Source organism: Lonchura striata, chromosome 11 (genome assembly GCF_046129695.1).
Source record: "Lonchura striata isolate bLonStr1 chromosome 11, bLonStr1.mat, whole genome shotgun sequence".
In the NCBI taxonomy this organism is placed as follows: Eukaryota; Metazoa; Chordata; class Aves; order Passeriformes; family Estrildidae; genus Lonchura; species Lonchura striata.
Window position 1 is genome coordinate 14,045,023 of NC_134613.1, and position 17,634 is coordinate 14,062,656.

Genomic DNA, 17,634 nt, shown 5'->3' on the forward strand with positions numbered 1-17,634 from the left:
TTCCACCAAGTCAGCACAGTGTGCTAGATGGCATATTCTGTGCCACTGAGCAAAAAATTATGTTTATCAGTTTGATATTATCTCAGAATCCTATAACAACAAATGTTATTAAAACACCCTAAAGAAGGCACTTTCTAATAAATGTTTTTTCTTATCAGCTTTTATTGCTTGCAATTAGTCCCTCAAACTTTACTGTACATCTTTCTCACCTCCTAGATTTTGTCACATCTACTTTGGATCTGCTTTGTCCAACTATTTCTTTTGTGACAAGGTATAAGGAAATAAAATAAAAGAGTCTGATCCTACAAAATCAGATCCATGAAAAATAATGCTGACAGCTTGCATCCATTTTTGCAGCATGCAAATCTAAAAACAAAAACCTTTTTCAATCAGGCAAGCATTAAAAAAGCCAATATTGTAAATCCAAATATAGGTTAAAAGTACTATAGAACTACAAGGAAGTTAGTAAGAAATAAAAGCATATAACATATAAAAGTAAGAAATAAAAGCATATAACCACTAACAATAAGGTTGTAATAGCTCCTTTTTGAGAAAAAGGGGGCAAAATAAGCAAATAGCTTGTATTCTTTACAGAAGCCTAACTATTTTACTACAATTTTTGTTACATTTCTCCTCTGTCTGACAACAGAAAAAAAAAAGGCTATGTGCTGAAAAGACACACTGGATCACCTGAGAAAGGAAACTTCTCTTTTTTTACTTCATTACAAACTTTTCACCTTCAGTGAACTAGATTTTCAACTGCAAATGCATGCAATGACTTTGAGCTGACTTCACAACTATTTTTGCATTGGAAAGGTGTTCCATTAGAATGGGCAAAAATTTGCCTGACAGAGATTTAGCCTTTAAAAAATCCTCTCTCCTAAGCATGTACCACAATGTTTCTTAAGAAATTAAACTCTTGTATGCTTGGGCTCACTCATACTAGAACTAGATGGTTCGACAGTCTATATGAGAGCAAGATGGGTATCACAAAAGGCTCAAGGTGGAGATGAGAGAGGACAGCTGATGGGACGGGCATGCTGTGGGCTCCAGGCATCACCGTTATTCTGCTTTTATGCAAAGCAGAAGCGCGGGATGCAAGAGGAATGCACAAGCCCGTAGTGTGCCTTTATCTAAGGCCTTCCCAGAAGATAAATTAGCAACCTCCGCGCTGCCGCAGCTCATCCTCACGAAGCATTGCCCACCCAGAGGTGAATACGGCTCGGGTCGCGGAGGGCCCAGCAGCCCGTCCGGCGGGGGCGCTGGGAGCGTGGCGGGGCCCCGCGCCCGAGCCCTGGCGCTGCCCGGCGGTGCTGCAGGCGGCGGCCCCCGGCCCAAACCGCTCCCCGGATGGGCAGCCCCAAGGGGGCTCGGGGAGCACTCGGACCCCCAGAGCTCCCGCCGGCAAGGGGTTCTGGCTGTGGACACACACACACACACGCAGGCAGATGTGTGCCGGCTGCCCGGCCCGCGCCGCGGCACCCGGGAGGGGCCGGGGCCGGCCCCGCACCTACCCTTTGAGCGCGTCGTGCCCGCCGCCGTGCCCCCTCCTCTTGGCCCGGCTGGACCGGCTCTCCTTGGCGCTCACCCCCTCGGCGTGCCCGGCGGCGGCGGCACCAGCCTGGGACGCCCACAGCACGGCAACTCCCAGGGCGATCCCCAGCAGCCGCCCCCGCCACATCGCGTCCCCCGAGCCCCCGGGCTGCGAGCGGCCGCTGCCTCCTCTCCGCCGCCGAAGACTGCCGGTCCCCGCCGCCCTGTCTCCGACCAGCCTCTCCAACGCGAGCTGCGAGGAGAGAAATGAGGAGGAAGGGGAGTTAGGGACCGAGGAAAAGCGGCCGCGGCCACCCCGCGCCCCCCGCCGCCTGCCCCCGCGCCGTCGGCCCCCGGCCAGCCCGGCGCTATCGCGCCCGCGAGAGGCGGCGGCCGCGGGGGACGGCGAGGGGCTGCCCGGGGCCGCGCGGGCTCTGCCTCCCCTGCAGCAGCATCCGCGGGGCTCCCGCACCCGCCGCGGACAGACCGCGGCCGCCGCCACCGCTCCCCAAGCCGCTCCGGGGCTGGAAGCGTCCCCCGGGCACGAACCCTCCCGGCTCCCGAGCCGGGCACCGCTAGAGCCGCAGCGGCGGGAGCGCCGCGGGCAGCAGCCCCGCGCCCAGCCCGCCCGCCCCGGGAGCAGCCGCTGCGAGGGGCGCGCACCCGCTGGAGCCGCCGCCGCCGGCTGCCGTTCCCGCTGCTGTTCCAGCTGCGGCCGCTGCACCCGCCGCTAATCCAGCTGCGGTTCCAGCTGCCCCCTCCCTCCTCCTCCTTTTCCCCTCCTCTCCCCCCCTCCCTCCTCTTCAAGTATCGCCCGCCCAACCCTTTCTCGCGAGAGAGAGGGGAATAAAAATGTTCCCCCCCACCCCCGAGCCGCCAGCCCGGGGCTCCCGGCGGTGCCCCGGCGGCTCCTGCCCTGCCGTGCCGCGGGTCACCTGCGGCCGGCCGGGGCTGGCGGGATGCTCGGCCCCGAGAGGCTCCCCGGGAGCCGCGGGAAGAGTGCAGGGCTGCCCGGGAGGGCGCGGCGCTGCCGCTCCGCTCCGCTCCGCTCCGCTCCGGAGGCAGCTGCAGCCAGGCAGCGCTGCCAGCTCGGGTTACCCCGCGGGTCCCCGGCTCGCCCGGCGGCAGGCGCTTCAGCGCCTGGGGTAGCCTCAGCGCCGAGCCAAGTGTGTCAGACAGGAGCTGGGGAACCGAAGGTAGTGCACGCCTCTGCCTCCATCTAAATGCATATAGATCTCTAGATGTAGAGGTATCTACTTCCTAGGGGTGCAGCATTTTGCATCTATAGCTTATGAAAAATAACATAAAGGTATGTTTCCCTTATAAGGCAAAATAGCATCGATGGTGGCTTTACCGGAGAGGCTGCTGCAGAATGAATAATGCGCTCTCTAGCAACTAACATGGCACAGACAGCAAGGCACCAAACTACTAAATCACCACAGCCAGGTCCAGAACAAATGCCTGCCTCATCCTTCTCAAGGAAAGAAAGCCCTGCAGTTTTTATTTATGGTTTAAATCAAAAAGAGCAAACCTGAACTACCAACACCTGAAAGGTAGAAAGGTTTTATACTGAAATAATTGAGCAGGGAACACAACACAATTAAAAGAGTTCAAGCCCAGATTCTATACGCTCCTATCAAGTAACCCTCTGTACCAGGATTATCCCATTTCAACACACACAGGAAATACAAAAACCAAATCAAACCAACCAAACAAATGAGACTGAAAGTAAATGATACTTATGAGTCTGCTGCTGCTCACATATAAATATTTTGGCAGAAATGTTGTATTTCCTAAATTTCAAGTATTTTCCCTTTTTGTTAGCTTCAGGTAGGTACTGATAGTTAGTGGTTCTGTATTATTGCATTGATATTGCAAATCCTCAGCTGCACTGCAGCTTATTTGCTTATTTCATAAGCAAGCAGCTGCCAAACCACCCTACTCAAAGATAAATGCATGGTGTATTCTGCCACTAAAACAGTATCAGAAAAAAAGGAAGTAGTGTGTGAGATTTCCTAGTACCAATCTGTTTACAGCTGAATTGTAACGGTGACACAAGATATAACACATGCTAGTTGAAATATACAGTTTGAATCAGTTTACAGTAGTTTATATATTACACATATAAATATGCATTTTCCTTCTAAACATACATAGAAGTATTTAAACTATGTACTAACCACAATAGCAGCTTTCTAATAATTTTGGCTGATTTTCATAATCAAGAAAAGTGTTAGATACTTCAAATTACAAAACAGCAATTTGATAGTGGCCATTTCAATGTCACTGTTTAACAGTGTAAAGACTTTCGGATAGAGAGTATAAGGTAAAATGTAGATGTGAAATACAATGAGATACTGGCCCAAGAAAGAAGTAATGGGGCACAGAGTATGCCACCTCAATGTGTCTGAGCAAGGCTCAAGACATTAGCAGCTCACACTTTATACCACTATTTTGTAACTTGTACAAAATAAACTAATTTTCAATTCTGCAAGCAAAGTATTACTGATTTGCAGTTTGCACCACAGAAGTAGAAGTTAGGGTTGTGATTAATGAGAAACAGTGCTTTTTCTGTTACAATTTAGTTGAATAAATAGGAATTTGATTTTTCAAAGTTTTTGTTTGTCTGACACATACAAGCATAAAAGATTAAGATTTTTTTTATGGCTATGCTTGTTGAAGAGACAATATAGCATTGCCTAAGGTATTTTGTATTTCTTTTAAATTTTATTCAAAACCAAAAAGAGCTGAGGATAAAGGTGGTAGTAATTATCCCTTGTATTAAGAAATTCAACACAAGCAGTACATTGATATACAGTTCTCTTCCTTCACTACCATCTATGCCTACAGCAAAATCTAAGCATTTGCTCAGTTAATATAGAAGTTAAATTTAAACTGAACCTGCAAAAATGTCACTAGATATTTATTAATTATGTTCATAATGTGAAGATAGAATTTACCAGTAAACAAAAGTTATGAAAGGAATTCTTGGTTGCTATTTAGTCCAACATTCTTCTAGTTTCAACATTTTCTGTTTCAACTACTTCAATTTTGTGGATGAGCTACTAGAAAAATATCTAGTCTGTGTCACAGGCTAATGGGGTGACTGTCTCATATCTTCTAGCACATTTTATGATGTATTTTTTGGTATCTTGCATGGTTGCAGAAATGTGGATTACACTATATGAAGTAATGTTACATGATATGTGGGCTGGAAGTTCATTAATCTAGTGAAACATGCAGCACATCATCAACTTCTGGTGTGTCATTTTAAAGAATATGCTTATACATTAGAAGTATTTACATTGTTGACAACTATAAAATGGTGCCCACCTGGGTTCTCAAACCACTAGAAAAATACACTGTCACAAGCCAAAGACTTAACTTCTGCTCTCTGCTGCTGAACAGAGCAGACCCTACTAATAAGGGTCATCCACACTCTTTCCCACAGCCACTTGAGTTTCTGCAAACATTTGGACTCTGAAGAACATCTAGACAAACAGATTTCTATATGGTCTCCAAAACACTTGTCAGCCACTTGAAGTTTCACTTAAGGGAAAAAAAACCAAAGCAACTAAGAAGCAATTCTGATGATGCAGTTGATCACCATTTCCTGTGATAAACAGAAAGATGAACTCTCAGATTAACCCAGATCTAGAAACTCAGTGATATTTGATCAAACCATGGAATCAAATCCAAAAATAAAAGACACCAAGAACAAGACATATAACATCATTGCTACATGCACAGCAGAATTTTCCATAACATATAAGCAACTCTTTTTCCACAATGCTCATTCTTCCAGGTGATTTTGAGGATCTTATAGCTGTATTTTGCAGGGTCTAGGTGGCATGGATTGTGGTGGCAGAGCCCAATATCCGGGCAGGACAGTTACAGGTAGATTGATTATAAGTAGGAATGATAGAAAAGACAAAAACCACACTTTACTGTTGGCTATCACCTGGGAGACAATAACCCTAAATATTTACATAACTTTACACACACTTTAAATCAAGGCCAGTATATTCCTCTAGTAAGACATCCTACTTGCTAACCATGCCTTAGTGTACCTCCCTGTGCTTATCACCATCACGTACATAAATCATTTTACACAGTGCCCAAATTATTAACGTGTAACTGATCCTCAGAGACATACTTACTTGTCCTGCTGTTTGGTTTACATAAAAAAATACTGAACTGAAATTTTCAGTGCTGGTGATCTTTGTGCTCAGCAGCAGAGATGCAAACTACTGGCCTCCCTCTGTGCTGGCCTTTGGCCAGCCAGACCTCTTCATCTTACTCAAACACTCCTTCCTCTCCTCCTGAAGGATGGTTAGCAGAATAGTCATAGTTCAGGCAACTGAAAACTGTTTTGAACTGTTCTAAATAAAAAATCTTATCACTAGAAGTACTATGATAAGTTGGGAGCTAATTTCAAAAAGATTTTCTTTATTTCAATTTGTATTAACTTTTGCAATAATTGCAATTTTTTTTATCTGTAAATTTACTCTAACCCAAGTGAGCAAAAAAAGTATTTCCATCTTACATATTTCTTTATTAAAAGGGCCTTTATTATGCCAATGAAAACAAACAGTGTGGGAAAGTTTTAGTGTGTGTATTTTTTTAAGTACGTTAGAAGCACAAACAGTAATTACATCCAGACAACCAATTAACTGGTTTAAATCTAAAAAAATAAAATTAAAAAAATAGGTAACTCAAAATACATCAATTTTCCTTAATGTTGTTTGGTCAGACAAGCTGTGATAAGTAGCTATGGAATCCATTATTAATAGATTAGGGGACATATTTCATCCAACATTTCTACTTCATTTTTACAAATTGCTTAATTGAAGTTTTTGTCTGTCAGCAGAGTTTACAGTGATGGAGAAGGAAATTCAACCTACATGAACATATAATTCCATAATTCGTGATACTGTGCAAAGTGTTGTAATATTTCTGTAATATAAGAACTATGAGAGGAAATAAAAAGTTATTTCTTGGCTTAGACATTAGGGGCCTATGCACTTCTGCAGAAATTTCAATATTTTATCTCAGTTGTATCCTAACTGAGCATAAACCTATTAGATTTTATTACATTCAGAACACATCTCTCCTATTTATGCCTCTATGGAAGAGTTTAATACAGGTAACAGTTTAACAGATTTCATGTTGTCCTAAAAAAAATATCTTTAATTTACAAGACAGATTTTTATATCACCCCACCAAAACCCATACATTTCTCTTTACTAAGATCTGAATGAAACAGATGCTCTTTTTCCTCCAAAGCACCCAGATTCCTCAGTATCAGTGACAAAGAAAGTACAAGGAAACTCAAGAGAGACCCTAATTCAGACATTCCCTTCTCAGTATTTTTTAGGAAGATTCTCTTCTCCATTCATAGTTGGTTTTGTTTGTAAAGCTAGATCTCATTTTAAATTAATCCTTACCCAGTAAGGGTGAAACTTATCCTATGTCTCCATTTGCTGAAGGCAAATCCATTATCAGATCCATTATCCATTCCTTTCGTTAGGGGGTCCTAAAGAAAAGAATTAAACCAGAAGAAATTCAAAGACTTTCATTCTATCTTCCAGGTAGAGGAAGCACAACCTATCTTTGTAAGACTAATGTTGAATAAAAATATAACTAAAATACAGTGGAATTTTACTTTTAATCCCAATCTTACATGCATAAAGTGATGTATTTTATTCTATGTGTACTGCTAGAAAACCTATCTTAACAATAGCAATTGCTTCTTTGATTTCAAAATAAGAATTTTAATCCAGCCCTAGTGCAAGAAAAGTAAATATATATACTACTACTTTCTGTCAGGTAATAACCCTGTCAAATTTAATGGGAATTTTGCCACAGTAACAGTTGCAAGCCAAGCTTCCTCAGTCTTACATTTGTCCCCAATGGCCTCTTAAATTCCACCTGTAAATTCAGAAGCAAAGTGAAAGAGCTTTCATGGCTTTGCATAAAATGCCAAATGTTGGGTGAATTTTCAGGCTAAAACACTGAGCAAAATGGATATAGCTTTTTATCCAAATTAATACATTCCAAGTGGGTGGAAATCAGTAACCAAGAGCCTCTTCTTTAAACTGATTTATGCAGAACTCCCTACTGACTCCAACAAAGACAGCTGAATCAGGCCCTACATTCCTTCAAACACTGTCAGCAAGGGATTGGGTGTCTCTGCCTGTTTTCCATCCTAGTGTTCCTCTGGCTATGTGATGTCTCACTTGATAGGGAGTTGCCCCATGATGCAGCTAAAATAATAAAATAGGTAATAGGAGACCAGGGATTAGACTCTAAACCCACCACATTCCATTTGCAAGGCCCTTCCTTTGAGAAATAGCACTATGAGAGCATTGCATACAGCTCTGATAGAATCAATGATGAGTTTAAATAGGGACTTGTGAAAGTCCTTCAGTCCAGTTCCCTGTTCTGAGCAGGACCAACTTAAGAATGAGCTGCTCAGGCTCTATCCAGATGAGTTCTGAGTATCTCCAAGGATGGACACCCCACTTTTCTGGAGTAACCTACTCCATTGTTTCACAACCCTTGCTGTGACACATTTTTCTTAACACTTAGTAGGAATTTCTCTTCCCCAGAACTGGTACCTGTTCTTCATTCTACAACTGCTCACCACCCACCACAGCCAGGCTCTATCTCCTCTATACCCCAAAGACAGTAGGAAGATCCTCTCTAACCTATGTTTATTAAGTCTGGATGAACCCTCTGCTCAGAGACCATTGCTTTAGCCCCTCACCATGTTGGTGTCCTCTGCCAGGCTTGCTCCAGGCACCAGTGGCTTTTGTATTTAGGGGAGAGTATAGTTTTTCTGAGCCAAGGTGCCCAGAGTTGGATCCAGTACTGCAGATGCAGTTTCTAAATACCAGGAGAGGTAAAGAATCCCTTCCCTGCACTCCTGTAACATGGCCCATGGGCAGCTGGCCGCCTCCGCTGCGAGAGCGCCGCTGACTCACGGAGGACAGGGATGAGTCTCTGGCCAGTAAGGAGTTCAGAACAGCTCTGATCTGCACTTTCCTTTATTCAGTAACTTGCAAAAGGCTGACTTCATTTCCTCAGGTTTTCTAGATACCAGTAAACTGAGACAACTCATCTAGAGTCTGTGATTTCTTACCGGGTATAAAATCATTTGGGGACTTCCCTCCCACTTTGTCTGTTGAAAGTATTAAAGTTTACTTACTGAGGATCACTGGGGCGTTATTTTATGAGGTTTACAAGGTTCAGCAGCCAGCCTTCATTGCCAGAAAATGTCCATCTGATGCAAGGTCACACTGGATAGAACATGGTCCATTTATCAATACATACATCTTTAATATACTGCATTGTACACTTCCAGTACAGTTAATTGGATAAATTTAGCCCACAGACACCAATATGAAACTTTTTATTAACTCAGAGTATTCTGTTTCATTTTTAGCCCTTTCTCATTTATGCACTGGCTCAACTCATGGCAAACTGATTGATTTGCAGTATACAGATGCTCTATAGCTATTTTTTAGGATAAAATCAGGTTGCCTTTACTTATAAGGAAACGCGAAGTAAAAATTGCTGTTAATTTAAAAATATATTCATTTTACCAGTAGCCAAATTAAGTAAAAGAAGCTATTTGAGGAGGAAGTTGCAATAGATTTCACATACTGTGGTTCAAAGTGGGAATGAGAAGGGACAGCAGGAAAGCTCTGTATGCTTTTTGGAGGCTGAAAACCATTTTTTTCTCTCCTACAGAAAATTAAGATACAGGGATAGAGTTAAAATCTATTCCTTAGAACACTTGAAATGAGAGTAGCCTTTACTAGTTTCTAGTACAAATTATTCAGATTATGTTTAAATGAGGAAAGAAATTACAACAATAAAAAAATCTTTTCAGCTTTTTTTTTTTTTTTAATACAGAATTACTGCCTCTAGAATGTCCCTAATGGTTTACAAATTATCAACACCAGGTCCACCCAAAATTGCTATTACTGTGATGAATGGGGTGGAGTTCAGAAGGGATTGAGTTGCTACATTTCTTTTTTAAAGAGTCAGGTTTTGACATTTTACAAATTTGAAATAAAGATGTTGAACACTTTTTCTAGCTTCATTAACTCCTTTCAATACCAATAAAAATACCAAATAACTTCAGACAAATAAGAATAGAGGTCAAACGGGCACAGAGTCAGCAGAGTAAATGTCACTTGAAACACATGAGGGAGAGCCAAGAAAAAATACTTGACAGGAGCCTGGGAGAAAGGACATCTATAGCTATCTATCTACAGATATATGGATATGTATCCAGGCTAACTTTTCTGACTGCTGTTCATCAGTAAAAGGAAGGAAGTGCAATTTTATGGCTGAAAAGTGGATGATGCAAATAAGGAGATTCATGGTGCCTTTTCAAGATAAGGAAATCTTTCAGAGGCTCCAGTCTGGACACATTTTATGATAAACTATTGGGAAAACAGTTTCCCTGCACTGTAATGATCTGGAGAAGCTTCCCTTGGCACTACAAGCCTAGTCCAAGCCCAAGATTTTTTTTTTCCCCTCTCCACTTATTTCAGTGGAGTTCAGAGCATGCCCTGACTTCAGTGTGGTGAATGCAATTCCATCAGTTAAGCTACGCTAGAGCAGTGAAATTTCTAAAAAGAGCCTATTACATGGATTTGAAATCTTTATGGAGAACTGGAAACAATTCCTTCCATACAGTGGGCTACAAATTCTTTCCCTCTGTTCAAAGTATGCAATCTTCTGCATTCATTGGTCTGTACATGAGGCTTTTTATCTACTTGGGGTTTTGTCATAGTGACCTAACAACAAAAAGCTTGTACAGTCTTGCTGACTAAATATTCAGAGTCCTGCACAGTGAAAATACAAAGCGAAATTCCAAAAGTTTTCTCCAAACCAAGAAATAACTGCTTTTTGAATTTACTCAAACTTGTAAAACATAAGTCTTCAGAATTCACATATGTATTATGCTCTAATACACATGTTCAAGAGTGTCAAATTCAGAGCTAAATGTCTTATTAAAACAACTGTACCATTTTATCAGTTCAGCAGATCACTGTTATGCATGTGCCAACAATAGTAATTCCCCATGGAATCCTGAAGAAGTTGTTTCTTCTCGGGCAGCTCAGCATTTGAAATCTATTATTTTCTGTGGTTTTGTTTGGTTTCCACCTTCCCCCCATCACAAACTCCATTTTAAGGGCAGTTGACTTAAGCAACCCTGGTGGCTACTTACCCTGCTTTGACAGGTTTGTTTCACAAGTCCTTCCCCTTCCTGCAGTCAAAAACTATATAATATCACTTGCAAGTAAAAAATAAAGAAAATAATAAAGTTTAAATATTTTAAATTGAGTATTACCAATTATGCCATTGGTTACACTCGCAATATGGGAAGTGTTAGTCTTGTGCTTATCCAAATCCCATGAGGGATAAGACAGCTCTTCTAAAACATTTGGAACTAAATTCTGTTTACTGTGAAGGACCAGACTAGAAAGAAAACATGAAGAATTTCTTCCATTCATGAGGAATGAAGGTGGAATGTAGCCCAGGAAGATGCTGCAGAGTACAACAGAGTGTTAATCTGCAAATCCCAACTATAAACCCACTGGAATCTGCACTGTTCAGCCCTGCTCCTGAGCTACCAGCAGACAGCTGTGTGTCAAGAACATCTGACAGCTGCCAGGTGTAGAAGTTGCTATTCTTCAGATGATCAGCAAAATATGTTCCAGAGTTCCCAGCACTTCTGCAGACAGTGAAAGTGTGGTGATTTAATTTATAAGATTGTTTATGCTCCAGAAGCTCTCAGAAAGCCCAAGTAAGACTGGCCTATTGCAGTGTATGAATAGAACAGAAAGCAAGCTCCAGACAACTGGCCACTGCCGTTGACACCAGGTCTAGGCAAGGTGCAGCAGCACTGGAAAGACATTTGGACAGCAAGGCAGAAAAACGTGCAGCAAGTAGCCCATCTCTTGGGTTACTCCAGAACTTCATTTGCCATAACAAGATCTTGCAGCTTTTGGATAGGGCCTTTTACACAGCCATTTTAAGACTTGTTTTCCTCATCAACAGCCTCATTCTTCTCTAACTACCAAAAAGGAAGAGAATAATTATAAGGGTGGCAGAACATGTCTCATTATTAGGGATTTTAGCAAGTATTTATAAGTTATACTCAGAGATTTGTGGAGATGACTGAGCACTGGAACAGGTTGTGCCATAGATGTTGTTGAGTCTCCATCATTGGAGATATTCCAAATCCTGGGCACCTGGCTCTAGGTGATTCAAAGGAATCTCTTCAATCACTCCTGTCTGATACTTCTACAGGGCATAGTGTTTCAATAGATTTTCTGTTTCAGAAACCCACAGTCACTGAGTTTGAATTCATACTGGCCCATTTCCCTGTTCTCCTAGAGCACAAGAACCCTGCAGTCCTACTTTGACTCACGTGTTAAGCTCTTAAATAACTACATCTGCTCCTTGGAGGAAGGTACTGGAGCATATGCCTAGAATTGCAAGGTTATGGGACTACTACAGACTGGATGCAGAGAGCTAACAAATGCAACCCACAAAGAATAAGAGCAATACCACAAAGGAAGCACGGAAACGTGTGTCAGCTCAGCCCCAGTGCTTGCACTGCAGTGCTGGGTTGGGCCACCTGCAGAACTGCCAGGTATCACACAGGGGGCCCGAGCAGAGCAGACTCTGCCCTGCTCAGGTCCACACTCCCCCAAGGCAGGGCTTGCCACTCATTCAGTGCAGCAACTGCTGCACCAGCTGCCTGCCTGTGTGCTTTCCACAGCTATACAGATGATTTTATTTCAACATTGCAGGTCCTACCTGCTTCCTACATGCATACGTGGGAATGATTTTGATTTAGTTTGACTGCTGACAGCGCTGTTCAAGAGAAGAGTTAAGAACAAATTAAACTCCCTGGCTGATGAATTGGTTACAGCTTCCCCAGGGACTGCTCAGACATCCGCAATGATAAATAGAGTCAAAGCCTCTGCTGGCTCAGCTCGTGTTTATTAGAACTATCTGCTAATGACCTAAAGGGAACAATCTTGAGAAGTGTAGGAAATAGTTTCTCCAGCTATTGGTTATTGTAGCATGCATTGCTGACACACACAAATAATCTCTTGTAAGAGCACTGCGGGAAGAGAGGAGTTACATTTTATGAAGGATTTTACTTTTCACATTTGGTTTTCTTCCAGTTTGGAATGAAACTGAGATACTTAAGTTTTCCACAAAAGAAAAATCACGTGGGGAAAAAAGGCTGGATTTGGATCTCCTAAACTGTTTCGTTTCAATTTTGACTTTTTAGAGCTGCAAAAGTTTACAAACCAAGACTCATTTTAAAACAAAAGGTTTCAGTCAAAGAGTGTTAAAATGTTTTCATTCTTGGAATGTTTCCATTTTTTCTCCCATAACTAAATTTGAAGACAAACACAATTCTGTGAAGTATTTTAGAAGAGCTGTGTTTTATCAAATGGAAATTTGTCAATGTTTTCTTCATTGACTTTATACTCTTTTTATTCCCCTTTATTTTCTTCAAAGTATTAGTCCAAAGCATTCTAGAAGAAAATGGAAATGTTTCTAGTGGGAGGTTTGAAAAGAGCAACTAACTTCTGAAAAGTGAATCCTCTCTCTACCTTTTTTTTATACCCTCTGCCTAAGCAGAAACAGATGATAAGTATCTTACTGGTTACCCTACCTTCTCCAAGGACATTAGCAAGTTATTTGTGTTTAAAATACAATTCCGGGAAACAAAGAAAGAGACAAGAACTTACCCATTGACTATTGCTAAATGTAGCTTGTGCTGCACACCTGGATTACAACAGCAGGAACTGCAACAAGGAACCAAGGAAATAGAGGAAAGTAAAGTTCTCATTCTGATCCTGGAGGTACAAACCGCTTCAAACCGGTTCAAAGCAGAACAAACCGATCGTAACTGGTTTGAACCGGTCGAAACCGTTCGGAACCGGTCGGAACCGGTCTGAAGGAACCGGTCGGAACCGGTGCAAACCGGTTCAAACCATTTCAAACCGGTACAAACTGGTTCCAACCGATTCAAACCAATTCGAACCGGTTAAAACTGGTTCAAACCAGTACAAACCGTTTAAAACCAGTTCAAACCAGTTCAAACCGGTTGGTTTTTACAGAATACTAACACTGTCTTTAAACGTATGGTGATGAAGTGTTACATAAACGTACGGGTGGTGTGAGACCACTAGAGGGGAGTAAAGTAACTTACAAGTGAATGTTTCCTCTACTCAGTTTCGCTGTACAAATTGCATTTGCACATGGTAATTAACAGCTATAGTAAAGCCAGAGTATTAAAGAATTGGATTTGCTTAACATTCTAAGCAAAGTTGATTAGATAATTCCAGTATTTCTGTACCATTGTCCCCCCTCACTAGGCTGCAGGCTGACAAGGAACATTCATCATCTGGATGAAGCCAGAGCACCAGGGATGGCATTCAGCCAGAACATTTGGCAGTAGACATGTATTTCTTTACTTGTATTCAGATTGACAAAGAAGCAATGCTACATGATGGAAACAGACTCATTTTACCAAGTGTGAAAAAGGCATTGGGCTCCAAAGCTTGCTTGGTAGGTAAGCATGCACAAAAAGGAAATGAAGAACCTTGGTTCTCACGCAGATCGCCATCAAAGTCTACACAAGAGTGAAATATTTACCCAAGCAACAAGAACAGAGAGGAGCATGATTAATTTGGAAGTGCAAAGTACTCTGCATCAGAATGCTGGGTGAAATCTCACTACAGCTGCAAGTAATGTGCTCCTGTATCACTGCCAGGTTGCCATCGTCTCCATTGTAAGCCGTCCACGCTGTGGGAGACAGGACTGCACAGTGAATCTGCACAAAGGAGAAAAATAGATTTCAATGGGAAATCTTAGCGACTCCAACAGAACAAAGGGAAACATGAGAACAGAGTTCTAACAGCAGAAGAATAGCTTTGACAGGAAATTTTAAGGATGAATGACTGAAATATATATGTATGTGACTGTGTATCTCAATACTTCTGAGAAGTGTACCCAGCTTGAGATTTTATGGGAAAGTGGACATGATACAGCAATAAATAGAGCTTCAAACCTCAGAGGAAAGTTCCAACTCTAAAGCAAAGTAAGAGGTAGGGGGCAAACAAGATATGAAATTGCAAAGGTGGTAATTAAAGCCAGGGAAAGCAAGCAAGCCAGAGATCTCCTTAGTTGCATATCCTCAGGTTATACTTAGGGAACCTAAATTTAATCATAGCAGTCTTGAAAGGTTTTCACAATCTGATAGAGTATTTTGCAAAGATTGTAGTAATTCTGCAGAACAGACAACTGGCTGAACCAGACTGAAATTATCAAGTATGGCAGGACCAAGACTGTTTGGCCTAATCTTTTTCTATTTATCATTTGAAAGATAAATCAGCCAAAAAAAAAAATAGGGAACAAAAATACAGCAGAAAGAAGAATATCACTGCATTTTTCTACTTTGGGGGTGTTGTTAAAGAAAGTTTAAGTTCAATAGTGACAAACTGCAATGTTAGTAGAATAACATTTGATCTGGCTCCTACAGCATAAATACAGTGTTGAAAAAGGAATAATCTGAATCAAAAAGATATAACAGCAGGTAATCTGTTCTTGAATAAAGCAGGTGAGTTCTTTCAGCCATATAACCTAGTGGGTAAGAATACATGACAGGCTTATTTTAAGAGATTCATTTAGTGACTATACTACAGTCTTGGCTCAACTATCCAAGTCCAAACATACATATTGCAACTTTACATCCCCCTATCTGACTGGTGTCAGCTGTCCAATTTCAGGAGTTACTATCCCCTATGCTACTCTGTAAATTGCTTCATTCTTTCCTACTGACATTGGAAGGAGGAGAATCACTAGGAGCTGTTGATTCTTGGGCTAAAGATCCTCTTGTTCCTTAAACTTTACTCACCAGGGAATGATTGCTGCTATTTTGATGTAGATCTTCCCTCTCGGCTCCTACTGCTGACTTTCATTAAGCAAAACTTAAAATCTCCTTGGCAGCTCTGGAGCTCTCTGGAGATGTCACTGCAACAAGACACACAGTAAACACTAGGTGAGCAAAGATTTAACTTCCTTCACATTCTCACACACATTTCAGTTTTGGTCCCTGAAGCTGCCCAATATGACACAACTGAAACAAGAAGACACGAGCAGTCAGTCAAGGGGAAGGTCACCCCTCATCAATGTGGCCCCAGCTTCTAAACTAAATATGTAGGATCTTTAAATGCTTCACTCTGCATTGAAACCAGAGCTTTTAAACACAGGGAATTTGTTAAAAGCTGTGGAAATTCACAGTAAGAGTTATGCACACAGCACTGAAAAAGGCAACAGAATTTTAAAAGCAGTTTGCACATTGTCACTAACTGTGGCATTTGGGGAAGCAACTACAAAGAAGCTTTCGAACCCACCTCAGATGGAATATTTGGAAAAGTTCCATTTGGTCCACAGCAATGAGATGATGGGCTCTCAGCCGTTGTCTGAATGGCCAGGGATGTCCTGCATAGCTGGATGTTTACATTTACAGATCAAATCTGTAAGCTGGGTTGGCTTCTGAACTTGCCCAATGATTGAATCAATCTGATGTATTGGCTTAAACACTTAAAACATCTTACACAGGACTAAATATGCTTTTTACCTTGTGGAATTTGGGCAAATGTTTAAACTAACCAGAAACAGCCACTCATTGGGAAAAAAAAAAGGAAAAAAGCCTCCACTTGGGGCTTAGAGGACAACTAGTAAAAACTTTCCTTTGCAGACAAGGCCACAGCTATTTCCTCAGCTAAGAGCTCGGAATGTGGCCCTTGAACTTAACCACGGCCCATGTTTGTTTAGGCACCAGTGGTCTCTCATGGCCTCAGTTTGCTCCCAACTGATGATGACAAACCCCACCTCACTGAAGAGGAAGTGGGGTTGGATTTATGGGCAACATGAAAGCCACCAAGAAATTCAGAAGTCTCTCATTAGAGCGCCTGTGAGATTCTCAAGTCACAATCCAGGCCTACGTACCAAGAGCTGAAATGCATTCTGCCTGGCCAGTTGTCCTGGAATATAAATATGCAAGACTTTTGTAAAGGAAGTTAAGCACATTTGTCTTAGATTCTGTACTATTTTCCTCTTAAAACTCAAAATATTGTCAAACTGAACTGTGATGTTCAGCTCCAAAAGACCAAATAAGCAGCTTTTACAAATAAGCAGTTAAATGTTACATATGAAAGGCAAACAAAACATCCTTGAGAGAACAGACTTTCTTCTTCTAATGTCACAGAACAATAGCAAGCAAAACCTTTTTGCTTACAACTCCCATATTACTGTGGCTGTGAATTGCTGGCCTGTAACTTTGAATTACAATAAGTGTGATTTAATCACCCCCTGTGTAACCAGCAGCAAAATCCTCTGCTCATCACAGGATCACTGGAAATGAAATGCCATCCCAAGGAAAAAAGATATATTTTGCAATTCTCTTTTAAATGTGAGCAGGCCTTTAAAATAGGAGATTTCTAAGCAATAGGAGGACAAAATACTTTATCTTCAGTCTACCCTGATAACATATACAAATTAACACCAACAGAATATGGTCATTCTAACTTAAGATACCTTTCTTACACCCAGTATGAGCTATTTTTTGCTGTATCAAATGGAAGAATAATAGAAATACGACTTGTTATGATAATTTAATGAAAAAATGCAAGCGTATTTGCTTTTGTTTTGGGAACACAAACAGAGGGTTACAGGAGGGTCTTCAGAATGGAAAAGTCAATTAAGATACTAACTTCAAACACCTCTCATTATGCTCTGAAGTAATTTTGATAACTGTTTTTAAAATGAGCAGAAGTTACAGTAGCTTGGTTTTAGATAAACACTGCACGCTAAATTGAATATAAAAATATTCTATTTAATAAATTTGTATCCAGTGTATCTAGTGCACTACAAACATTTATGAAAGTGTTATTACAATTGTAAAGAAAAGTCTGCAGTAATATTTCAAGTAACTTAGTAAAATTTGTTCATGTAACGTTGATCACAAAATGGACACAGTAGAAAAGA

At 41.4% G+C, this 17,634-nt stretch overlaps 1 protein-coding gene across 2 annotated transcripts in view; it reads right to left on the reverse strand.

Moving 5' to 3' along the window:
* The window catches only part of FBN1 (fibrillin 1), a 145,430-nt gene extending 143,138 nt beyond the window's left edge, over window positions 1–2,292 (reverse strand). For both annotated transcript variants that reach the window (XM_077785902.1, XM_077785903.1), the window contains exons 1-2: window positions 2,197–2,292; window positions 1,515–1,786 (exon numbers count right to left, since the gene is read on the reverse strand). In XM_077785902.1, the coding sequence (XP_077642028.1) occupies window positions 1,515–1,681 (167 nt within the window). In that variant the 5' untranslated portion in view covers window positions 1,682–1,786; window positions 2,197–2,292. The remainder of the gene's footprint in view (window positions 1–1,514; window positions 1,787–2,196) is intronic.
* Between the last annotated feature and the right edge of the window lie 15,342 nt (window positions 2,293–17,634).